Source organism: Homalodisca vitripennis, unplaced genomic scaffold (assembly GCF_021130785.1).
Source record: "Homalodisca vitripennis isolate AUS2020 unplaced genomic scaffold, UT_GWSS_2.1 ScUCBcl_9848;HRSCAF=18481, whole genome shotgun sequence".
Taxonomy (NCBI): domain Eukaryota; kingdom Metazoa; phylum Arthropoda; class Insecta; order Hemiptera; family Cicadellidae; genus Homalodisca; species Homalodisca vitripennis.
The window spans coordinates 203-12,577 of NW_025785965.1; the positions used below are offsets into that span (position 1 = coordinate 203).

A 12,375-nucleotide genomic window follows, 5' to 3' on the forward strand; every position below is an offset into this window, starting at 1 on the left:
GCCAGATGGCCCGTCCTAGAAATGAAAATGCTCACGTCCATCAACCACACCAGACAGACTAGCAACATCGGACTACATTCTCCCTGTACAGCCACCACAAATCGCAATTCAAGTAAAACAAAAAACCTTACTTACACTTGGAAACGCAAAAATCCATTAATGCACTACCACCAAATCTCAAGAACATGAAAGGGAACGAACTAAAAAGACATTTTCCGAGACTGGTCTGATCGGAACGACCTGTATATTCATCTGAAGGAGTTCTTCGATCTTCTATAAATACCATATCAATATTTGTAATAGCAAGAAATATTAATCTAAGTTTTTGTTATGATATACTATTGACGCTAATTGTATTTCTTAAAGAAACAACAAAGAAAGAATAATGTCTAATTGTCTAATTGTCTATCAAGAATTGAAACTTCGTAACCTCCTCGCTTAGAGAGAGGCATCCTTTAACCAACCCCCACTTCTGTAGGTAAAGATCTTTGTGTTTTTTAATTTTTCTAAAGCAAATACTACGATCAAACATTTCTACACAAGTATCCTTCCATCAACTAGTTCATATCGTGTAACAAAAATAATCACAACTTATTCAAATCTACAAATGTAATGGAACTCATTCTTTGAACTAATTAATAAATTCCGAAAAATCAATTGAATTACACACAGTAGTTTTTCCTATATTGTTACTTAGATGCAATTTGAAAAAAGAAATTCGGGATTTGATTTTATTAAACATTTTCGGAATTTTAGATTTCGAAAAATTCCTGGATTCACGCCCACCATTAAATAATGAACTGAATCATTAGTGCCACACTGGGTTAATGAATTGCTTTTCCTAAGAGAATAGCCCAGTATTTTCTGTCACCATTCATTGAAGTCGTAACAAATACAAAATTAGGCAATAACTCTGTATATTAGTTTTAAAACGTACAAACGTATGTTAATGAACTTGAAATAGAAGAAAGATATTTCAATTTAGTCACTAAGTTGCATATTAGGTAGTTATCTATTTATTAGAAGAAATTTCAAAACACCTTTGAGAAATATAAAACAAAAATATACCTCTTGTCTATTATTTCAGATTTCCTGACGATTCCAGTTGGTTTTGCCCATGGTCTGGAGTTTTGCTGAGGATGGCTTCACACCTTTGGTCTCGACGACCAAGCCGAGCCCCAAGCCTGCTGAACCACAAGAAGAAAAGCTCCCAGAGGTAGATCTGGTGGGGACGAAGAATGTGGTCAACTTGATGAACCTGATCAACCAGGAACACGATGTCCTGGGACTGTGGCAGGAACCAGTCAAGAAGCCGGAGCCCCAAGAAAAAGCACCTGTTATTGAGCTTAAGATAACCTCAGATGTAGAAGAGGAAAATGTTTTACCGCCAGTGAGTATTTTATATATACTGGAGTAATTAATAAGAATTGAGTTGAAATTTAATATACAATAGACAATTTCTTTAACACTTTGTACCCTGGGCTCTTAATACATGTTTCGGCGTGGCTCCCTGGGGGTTTTATGATGCTTTTAAAAATTCTGTGTTACTACAGTAATTATGTTATAAACTCATACTGTATATCATTTTAAAGATAGAGAAACATACTTTTTTTAAATGTATACAAAAATAAGGTTATTTTCGAAATAAAATTACTACATAATATTGAATAATATGTAAAAAATACAAAAAAAGTTTTTGCTACATAGCTTGTTAGTTCAGGTAAATTCGCCTTAGTGTGGTAATTTTTTAAAAAACAATGGTACTCAAAGTGGCACTGTACAGTCTGGGCACCGCCAGGATGTTTCCTTCCTTCCAGCTTTGCTAGTTGCTTCCTTGTTTTTTGTGAGCATACTTGCAGTCTTGCATCACTTTTGATTCCATCACCCAGAAAATAATAAGTAAAGAATATAAAAGAAAATCAACGGAAAGTCGAGAAGAAAGAACAAAGTGAGTGTAAATACAAAACAAAACACACGGATAACCTCAAACATTGTTTGCATTTAACCTTTACTTCATTCAGTAAGAAACTAAAGTTCTAATTATTTACAAACCAATCAATCAATCAATCAATCAATCTTTATTTACATATACATAGAGTATAGTATTGCGTCAAAAAACATTACATTGTAAGAAAAAACACAGGTTTACATTTACATACATACAAAAATTTTACTGTACATAGGTAAAAAAAGTGTTAAATTTCAAGGTTATGATATAACATCATAAAAGTTGCTATAGTTTTTTTTTTTTTTTGTCAATGGGTTCTCCAGTTCAGGAACTCTCGTACTGTGTAGATGTGATCGGTCCAGTAGCCAGTCTGACAGTGCGGTTTTCAGTTTTTTCTCAGGCAGCCTCTTGAAATTCTCAGGCAGTCGATTGTAGAAGGTGGCTCCTTTATAGGAAGGCTTCCTCTCGTATAGACTAAGGTGGTGAGCGTCAAGCAGAAAGTTGTGTCTGTACCTGGTGTTATAAAGAATGCTGTTTCTTCCATTCTAGTTTGGCCCGATTTTACTGTAAAGAGCACAGTTTCAAGGATGTAGAGTGAGGCCACTGTCAGTACTTTGAGCTCCTTAAAAGCCTCTCTGCAAGAGTCTCTGGGGCCCAGTCCGTTCAGAGTTCTTATTGCTCTTTTTTGTATGATCAGTACTCTTTGCAGATTTGTGTCACTTGTACCTCCCCAGGCTACCAGTCCGTATCGAAGCTGGGACTCAAAGAGTGAATAGTAGGCAGTTAGTGCTGTTTTATGGTCGCTGATCTGTTTCATTCTTCTAATAACAAAGAGACTGGAGTTCAATTTATTGCATAACTGGTTTATGTGAGGTGTCCATGTTAGGGTATTATCTAAAATTATGCCTAAGTATTTTATTTATACTGACAGTTGTGATGTCTGGGAGCCCCTGATGGTTGTTTGGGGTTGTTGTGAAGATGAGTTGGCAGGTTTTTTGCTTTCATTTAAGACAAGGTATTTTGGTAGCAGTATTGCTTTGCCATGTTATAAGCCACATAGGAATTTATTTCCAATTGTTCTTTATTTTTTGTCAGCAACAATCAAACGCTGTGTCATCCGCAAACATGAACGCCTCGCAGAAGTTTTCTAGGTATTTTTGGAAAATCGTTTGCCTATAGAAGAATGTACAGGACAGGACCAAGCACTGATCCTTGTGGCACTCCCTCTAGTTATTGGTAGTACTTGTGATTTCATCTTTTGTAGGACGTGATTGTCTTCATATGTGATCTCTACCAACTGTTTCCTGTCACTTATATAGCTTTGAAACCATTGTGCTTCTTTTCCAGAAATACCAAGAACCCTTAGTTTCTTTATTATCAGTTTGTGGTCCCGGCAATCGAATGCTTTGCTGAAGTCCAGCAAGATTGTTGAGGCAATGTAGCCTTGTTCTAGCTTCTCTATGAGGCCTTCTATGAGTTGCGTAATGGCTGTTGTTGTTTGACCTGTTCTTGTATTGAAGCCGTGCTGTTTAGAGGTAAAAAGTGTTATGCTGATGAAGATGCTCTGTGAGTCTGTTGAGAACTACTCTTTCAAGAATTTTTGAGAAGTTTTGGTATTAAGGAGATTGGGGCGGTAGCTGGTTGCTTCAGTGGTTTTTCCACTTTTGTATTTTGGATATATTTTAGACGTTTTTAAAGTGCTAGGAAATACTCCTTCGTTAAGAGATTTATTTATTAGGTTTGTTTAGAGGGGCTGCTAGTTCATTCTTACAGTATTTAATTAATTTAGATGAGATCCTCGTCTTCTCCAGCCGAAGTTTTTTGGGTTTCATTGAATCTATGGTTTTTCTTATCTCTTCTTCAGTTGCCTTGTAAAGCTGGAGGTTTTTGAGCCAATATATTTTCAACAGGGGTCTTCTATTGTGCCATGTTCTTCCCTTCGTCGTATCGTTCTGTTTCAGTGTTCTATCTGCAATTGTCACTAAAAAAAAACTGTTTAAGTAGTTTGCTATTCTATTGGGTGAGCTGTGCATGCCATCCTTCTATATTCAGGTTTTCTAAAACTGAAGTCTCACTCTTTTTCTTCCTCTCTGAATTTATTACTTTCCATAAGGCTTTTGATTTGTTCTCTGCTTGCTCTATAAGGTGTACATTGTGCTTTTTCCTCAGATCTTTCAGTTTGAGGGTCATAGTTTTTCTTTCTGAGAGCTGTGTTATTTTTGTCTTCTATATTACCAGTGAGGATTTCTCGGTTCAATGCCTCTAAATATGATCTTTTAAGTTCTTTACATTCGGCCATCCCATACTCTTTTTACTCGTGTTTTCTTTATTTGTACTGTTTTTATGTGGGCATACCGCGTCCAGAGTAAACCGCAAGACACTGTCCATGAGCAGTGAAGGCAGCCTCTGTATTTTCCTTTAGATATTAACATCTGCCGCAGTTGTTGGGTGCTAAGATTGTTCGTATTTCCTCCCATTTTGTGCATATTTATAACCCTTTGTTTAGACTTTATTGGAATATGATTGTCAATGGTTTTTACGGTTACAACGACATCAGTTGAGCAGTACAGTGGTTGGTATGAAAGCCCCCCCCCCCCCTGTGGTGATCACACTATGGGATACTTGATCCTCACTTATGTTTGTGCAGATGGCATCAATAGAGGTCTGGCTGTGGTGGGTGATTCCTAGTAGGAGTTAGTTTTAATCTCTTAATATTGAATCCCTCTAGAGCTTCCATTAAGCTTTGGCTTTCTTGACTATCTGTCAGGTTATCAACATTTATGTCACCCATTATGACTATCGGGTTATTTGGATTTGGGATTTTGTCTAGTTCTGTTGAGAGTGTATCAATAGCGCGTTCTCAAAGGTGGTTTAGAATGTGGAGGTCTGTAGACTCCACACTAGGTATAGAAAGCAGTTTTTGAGATTTATCTTCAGTGTTATGGATTCACAGATCATTTCACTTGTTGAGTCTGAGATGGATAACTATGCTGACCTTGCTTTTTAAGTTCTTGTTGTTGAATATTGCCACTCACCACCTTTCCTATGTTGTGTCCTTGTGAACCCTCCAATGAGTTCATACTCTGGTATCCTGATGTTTTCTAGGTTTGCGCTGTTTAGGGATCCCATGTTCCTGTCAGTATGAGAATTTCGGGGATTGTGGGAGTGAAGGAAGTGTGTCCAGTCGTTCTATTTTATTTTTGGATTCCATCTATATTTTGGTGGGCCATTACAATGTTTTGGTGTGGCCGCCAAAATATTCACTATAACTACTTGTAGTTATAAACAGTTAAATTCACATTTAGAATACATTATAATAACAATCTTGCTTCAGTATTTGTCGGCAAGATTTGTAGAAAACTTAGTGAGACATCACTAAGACTCACAACACACAACGTGAAACACTACAAAGCAAACTGACACTATCAACGATCAGCCGCGGCGCGTACGATCAGGTGTCTAGACTCGCTTGTAGTACGACGATAAAATATACGAATTTCATTACTAAAACGTGAACCCAGGGATCTCAAAACCAACAAATACGAACTTAGACAACCAATGAACATAATAAAAATGTTTTGAATCCAAAAATAAGATGACTGAGCTAAATAATACAATTAAATAACACAACCCGAGCGATACTCGGGCGCCGGTAGCAGGCGCTGCCGACGCGGCCCGACCTATACTCGGGCTCAGGGTACAAAGTGTTAATTTACATAGCTTTGTATTTGCTGAATCCCTAAAATCTAAATAAATAAACATACATATATTTAACCCTTTGGGACGCCAGTACCCAAGGTTGCTGCGCGTCCTGTGACCATAACGGGTCCGAGCCACCAAGGCTTGTAGTTATACTCTCTAACAATGCTCTACCTTTTTCTCTGTACTGCTCTTAAGTTTTAATGTGAATTGAATGATATTTTTCAATTTTAATTCTAAGGTTGGATGAGAATTGAATTATATTTTTTGTTTTATAGTTTTAAGGTTGGCTACAAATCACTGTGAAATAAAAAGTGCATTAATTTATTTACAGTGTTTAGTAAATACTGCCAAAAGAGAAATCTATTAAGAAATTCCAGAATTTTATTAATAGATTGAAAGTAATTTGTTTAATAAGCAAGAATTAGGGAGTAAAAGTGTTTTATTAGTGGTACTGTACCAACTATAACATTGATAGTTAGTCCTTGTTTACTTCAAAACAAAACCAAACCAGTCGAAACAAACTCAAAAAGCTTGTAATATACAGTTAAAAATAATTTTTTCCTAAATGGCTACCGATTGAACGTTGGCAGTTTAAACCTAAAACCTTGGCGGTCCAATTAATGAGACATTAGTGGTCTTCATATTAATCTCTGTGGCGAATCAATTGGATGTTGGCGACCTTTTATAATTTAACAAGATGAAAAAATATTGCATGAGAAATATATTAGTATTTTAAACAATAATTGATTATTGGTTGGCCTATGTGCTAGGTCAGTGCTAAAGTGGTTGGTTTTGTCTAACAGACCCAAAACAAATTAAGCTGTTGGATTGGAAAGAAAATATTCATTTAAAATTTAGATATTACAATTGGGCCGTTCGTTTACATGTAAATTAAAAATTTCAGAAAACAGCCTGAAATAAATAATTCTGAAGATATAAAAACCTAATTTTTGGTTTTTTTTTATCAAATAAAAATTCTGATTTTAGTATGAAACAGGATACAAAATAGAGAGAAGCTAAAGCCATTTGTACTGCCTGACTAGGATACTAGTGTGGGGCCCGTGCTGAGTATTTCGAAGGCTGTGATCAAGAAGGCTGTGGAGAAGACTCAGTGGGCAGAAGAAATCGACATCAGCACTCCAGTGGACAGACTTCAACAAGAAGGTGCCAAGTCCGGCTTTCACATGGCCCTTTGAATTGGGACACCTTCCAGAAGCAGGTGTGAGATTAAGCACAATACATACATTAGTAATCTATATAAATAAAATTTAATTGATTTTGCTATGTTTTTTTAAGTGTTTTTCACAGCACAAAATTAGATGTTTATGGTAAATTAGAAAATTTTTGTATATAAGTCATAAGTCATAAGTCATAAGTTCTTTATTGTCATTAAACATTACAAAAATGTGATAGACATAGTCAATTTGTAACAATAAGTTAGGCTATTACAATAATTTAAATGTATGAAACATAAGTAGCCTAAAAATAATAGTCTATATAACAAGTAGGCCCTAGTTAAATTATAATATTATCAAACTTTAAAAAATCTTTTAAGTCATAAAAAGGGTTAGCAATTAACCATTTGTGAAATCTGACCTTAAATAGACTAAGAGGTAAGGACTTGGATGCAATATGTAGTTTATTGTACAACTTGAGGCCAACAACATTGTAACTATTTGTACTCTTACTTAATCTGCAAAGTGGGGATTACTGCCTTAGACTGATTGCGAGTGTCATGATTGTGAACATCACTATGTACGGAAACTAAATTTGAGTTATTTTTCACATTTACCACACAGACAAATATATACAGGTTTATCACAGTTAAAATTCTACTATCTACAAAAAGGGGTTTGCAATTGAGCTTTGACTAGAGATTTGGTAACAATCCTAATGGCCTTCTTTTGGAGCAATATAAAAATATTATTTACATGACTGCTGTTTCCCCACAGGAGAACACCATAACATATCACAGAATGAAAAAAAGGCAAAAATAAACTATACGTAAATATTGTAATGGTAAACATGGAAGAAAGACTCTTGAGCAAGTAAATTACTTTGGCTAAAACTTTGTGGCACATTGATTCTATTTGGGGAGTCCAAGTTAACTTATTATCTACTATTATTCCTAATATTTTAATTTCTGTGATGGATTCAATATGGCCTAGGCTTACACTATTTTTTAAGCTACATAAAAGATTTTGGGTTTTGCCCTGATTCAGTGTTAAACTGTTTGACTGCTGCAAACCAATCTACTGCTTGCTTCATGGTGTTTTCTACTACTAATGAAAGACTATTTTACATCACTGTCAACACTTAAAAAAGTAGTGTCGTCCGCAAACATAGCGGTAAAGGATCGACCTAATATTATTTGGCAGATCATTCATAATCAAAAGAAACAATGTTGGGCCTAATATAGATCCCTGAGGCACACCTTCATTTACCTCAACTTTTTTTAGATTGATCCTTACCCATTATCTACATATTGCGACCTTCCAAGTAAGTACGATTTAAAGAAATCTAATTGGTGACCACAAACACCATAATAAATTAAGTTTCTCCAAAAGAATCTGGTGGTCAATACAGGGTGTAACAAAAAGGTTGGGCTGGCTTATGCATTTTCAGATTTAATGTGTGATTCTATGATAAAAAATAAGAATAACTTTTTCCTTCCAATTTCATATTGTTTATCCGCTAGCATGCCGTTTTTGTGTTTTTGTTTTTTTTTATTATTACAGATTTTTTATCTCTAAAACTAGTAAAGTTAAAGAAACCAAATTCAGCACATAGGTTTGAATAGGTAAGACGAAAATAAAAAAGTAATGTGTGTTATTTTCTTTAATATTAACAAAATAGCGACCATGAAAATTTTTAAAGTTAAATAACAAAAAAAAACCAGTGTAGTCATGAAAAATGTGTTTGACACCAACTATTCTGAAGAATTTTATTGCAATTCCAACAATACCTAGTTTCAACGGAATCCGTCGAGGGCATAAGCGAGCACAACCACTTTAAATGTATGCTTGCACAAGCTGTGACTAGCAAACATTTTGTCTTTTGATAGGTTTCCAGCTGTTTTTACATTGGTTATAAAAATTTTTAAAAGATACCAACTATTTTGCAATTTCATAACAATTCAAACGGTACTTTTTTCATTGATGATTCTATTCTTAACACTAACACAGACAGACTCAAACTTGAGGATTTTCTTCAAGTGCTACTACCGAGATCTTCAAAAGCAATTGTATTATTTTGGAAGTAATTATATTTATTATATTTGGAACAGATGTGAACTATTATGTAATATATTGCCATTGTACTGTGTTATACAGGCTGTACTCAAACTAGAAGAGCACGAGAATGTGTTTGTAGCAGCTCACACGTCTGCTGGCAAGACAGCAGTGGCCGAATACGCTATAGCCATCTCTCTACGATCAAAACAGCGGTAAGCTCTTCATTACAGTTACGTGTATTTTAGATAGAATGATAGAGATTGAAGCTGTGTCAAAACAGAGCTGTTCAGGGTGTTCTTAATGCTGCAGGCCAGCAGCCATCCGAGCAACAGGACTATTTTCCTCCATGATGAAGGACGTCAGAGGAGTGTTTTCACAAATTCCTGGCAAATTAGTCTGAGCAGCTTGTTCCAGATAGTTTCTGGGCAGCTTCCAACTCATATTTTTATCTGTGTTGAAACAGTTTTCTCGAGAATTTGGATCAATTGTGCTGAAGCTTCAGAGGTCATCTTGATTATCATTTCATAAATTTAAAGAACAAACAGGAATATTACACGTAAACGACACTACGACATTCACAAACCCGGCAATGAAATTGCCTTGAAATTGCTGACCATTACCTAATCCTCCAACACTTATATTCACCTACCCATGTCTTTGTGTGCCATTAATGTGGTGACATATCAGTCTAGTTGAATGCTTAATGAACTGTGTGTTATGATTTCCCACTGTGAAACTGATCTTTTAGAGTGTAATAGTCAACTATGTAGTATAAATATGAGGGTTATCGTTATCCAAAAATACCTTACTGTTCATGCATAGTAAAGTCACCATATGGACATCAGTGTGTACAGTGGTTCAGTACACTTCTAAACTGTACGAGACAGTCGTACATTTGCGTGTTGTCCAGTTATCAATCCTGTAGTAGATAAATCCTGCACACTGTAAAGTAGTAGATAAGATTTCTTTAGGTGTAAACTCACTCAGCAGCTGAGAGATCCCATTGTGAATTGTGTGCGATGTATGGCCCAAAACATTATGAGTAAAGGTGTAATCTGTCAATGGGTACAATTTAAAAAAAATTGAAGAACAAACATGTACATGTAAAGAGCGGTAGGCCTTCTCTTGTCAGTGTTGACCTACTGAAGAGAGGAATTACAAAGTTTGTAAAAACCGTAACGTCACTATTTCGAAACTTTTCAGATAATTTTCTTAAAACGTCTTGTATCTTTTCCATGAGATAGTGACAGAAAAACTATGCTACCACAAGTTTTGTGCTCGTTGGGTATCAAAAAATTCATACCGACGACTACAAAACAGGAAAAACCCCCTAAACTTTATTTCTCATTAAAAGTTTGAAGTAAGAGATGGACATGGTTTGTTTTGGCAATGGGATTTTGGCTATGTGAATCCTGAGACAAAACAATGTCAACGCATCTCAAGCCAAAGAAATCCTGTTAAACTTTGTAAGTGAGCATAGTCATGGTTTTTGGGATACTAAGGGGCATCTTTTCTTGTTTGATTTTCTGGAATGTGGTATGACCGTCACTTCCAAAGTCCACTGTAACACTATAAAAGACTAAGGAGAGCGATTCAAAACAAGCATCATGGTGTTTCTGACATGAGGTGTTGTATTTGTGCATGGTAATGCTCACCCTCTCACACAGCTCGAAGAACAAAATAAACTTTTAGCCAAGTTTGAAAGGAACGTTTCTGATTATCCCTCTACAGCCCGAACTTGGCTTCTAACTACTTTCACACCTGTTCCCCTAACATTAAGCAGTGGCTTGCATCTCAGTGGTTAGCAGATTGTTACGTAAAGAGTATTTCAAAAACTGTTTCAAAAAATATGACAAGTGCTTGAACCTGTCTGGCAACTATGTAGAAAAATAGAGGATATTATATTTTTCAGACTTATACAACAAAATTGTTGTAACTTTAATAGTTTTCTGTTTGTTTCTAATTGGAGGTTACTGTCTGGATTAACCCTTGCATGTAAGTAGAATTAAAGGGTTTTTCTCTGTAAATAATCATTAAGTTTAAATTACCTTTTCCCATCATTTTTAAGATATCTGTGTTTTCCTATTGCAGGATAATTTGAATATATCACTATTTTCCAGATGTTTTTTATCATCCAGACAACTGTGTCATATTAATTAAGAAATATTATTTTGATAAATTTTATGTAAGGCTTCTCGTAAAGTTTTGTTGTATAAATTAAAGCTTTTTTTAAGCCTTCCTCTTAATTTCTCCTTTAAATAGAAATCTGCCTTTCCTTTTTTATAACAAACTTTTTGAAATTATTGCTAAAGATAACTGGACAGAAAAGTAAAAACAATTTCACTATGAGAAAATACAAGCATTTAAAGAATTGTAGTGTTATCACACATAATTATACATTCACATTCAGTGCTTCTTAATTCCGCACATTTTCTGTAGCTCTGTTTTACTCACATTATTATTTAATATTTAGTTGATTTTCTTTTATTTAAACAATGAAAAGATGTACTAAATTATTATGTAAACCAAATCCATTCCAACCCAAAAATTTTCTCGGAAATTGAAGAAAATATTGCAATTACCTTGATCTAAACACTGATAATAAGGATTTTTAAACAATAATAATAAAAAATAATATTTCTGTTTGTAATTATTTTCTATTCTATAACAAATCAAGAAATAAATAATACATTGTAACATCCATTAAATTGCCAGACAGATTATAACTCAAGAAATCTATCTATGAAATTTGAGGGTAAATATTAAAATGATATGAACAATTAAGGATAGCGTGAATTACTTATTAACATTCAGATATAAAGAATTTTTGTTTTTTTTATCTAAATATTGACTTCTGCTCGCAGAGCTATCTACACGTCTCCTATAAAAGCCCCCTGTCAAACCAAAAGTTCAGAGACTTCAAAAAGGTGTTTGAAGAGGGAGCACAAGATGGGCGAAGTGGGGTTGATCACCGGCGACCTCCAACTGAACCCTAAAGCTGACTGTCTCATCATCATGACGACAGAGATCCTGCGATCGATGCTGTACAAACGGAGTGAGGTCATCAATGACCTTGCATATGTCATCTTTGATGAGGTCCATTACATCACATGACCGTGAGGTTAGTTACTTTTAGATCCTGAATATTAGAAATCATAATATATTTTAATAGTTTTGAAATTTTAATAAGCTCCGTTGTTTTATTAACTGAGCTGTGTGTGAGCTTTGAGAATTGTTCACAGTGGAGACTCAAAAGAAAAGAAAAACGTAACATTAGTAATTCTGAAATCTTCATTGAGAAAACTTAATTAATTGTTTGCCCTCGTTTATACAAATTAGGTACAAAAAATAATAAAGATTAAATTAGTTTTAACTAATTGGCCAGCCAATTTTGGCCTTTTATGCTGAGATTATGCCAAGACTATCAGCATCATCGTGATGCTCAGTGCCACAGTACCAAATACAATGGAGTTTTGCCAATTGGGTTGGGTG

At 34.9% G+C, this 12,375-nt stretch overlaps 1 protein-coding gene and 1 long non-coding RNA gene across 2 annotated transcripts; both read left to right on the forward strand.

Moving 5' to 3' along the window:
• The first annotated feature begins 956 nt into the window (after positions 1–956).
• Positions 957–6,846, forward strand: LOC124374738. The gene is made up of 2 exons (XM_046832900.1): positions 957–1,390; positions 6,694–6,846. Exons 1-2 carry the CDS (start codon positions 1,118–1,120, stop codon positions 6,844–6,846), a joined length of 426 nt encoding a protein of 141 aa, XP_046688856.1. The 5' UTR covers positions 957–1,117.
• A 4-nt stretch (positions 6,847–6,850) lies between these two features.
• Positions 6,851–11,777, forward strand: LOC124374739. The gene is made up of 3 exons (XR_006923606.1): positions 6,851–6,869; positions 8,983–9,095; positions 11,748–11,777. It is a non-coding gene; the product is annotated as an uncharacterized LOC124374739 (long non-coding RNA).
• Positions 11,778–12,375: the final 598 nt, after the last annotated feature.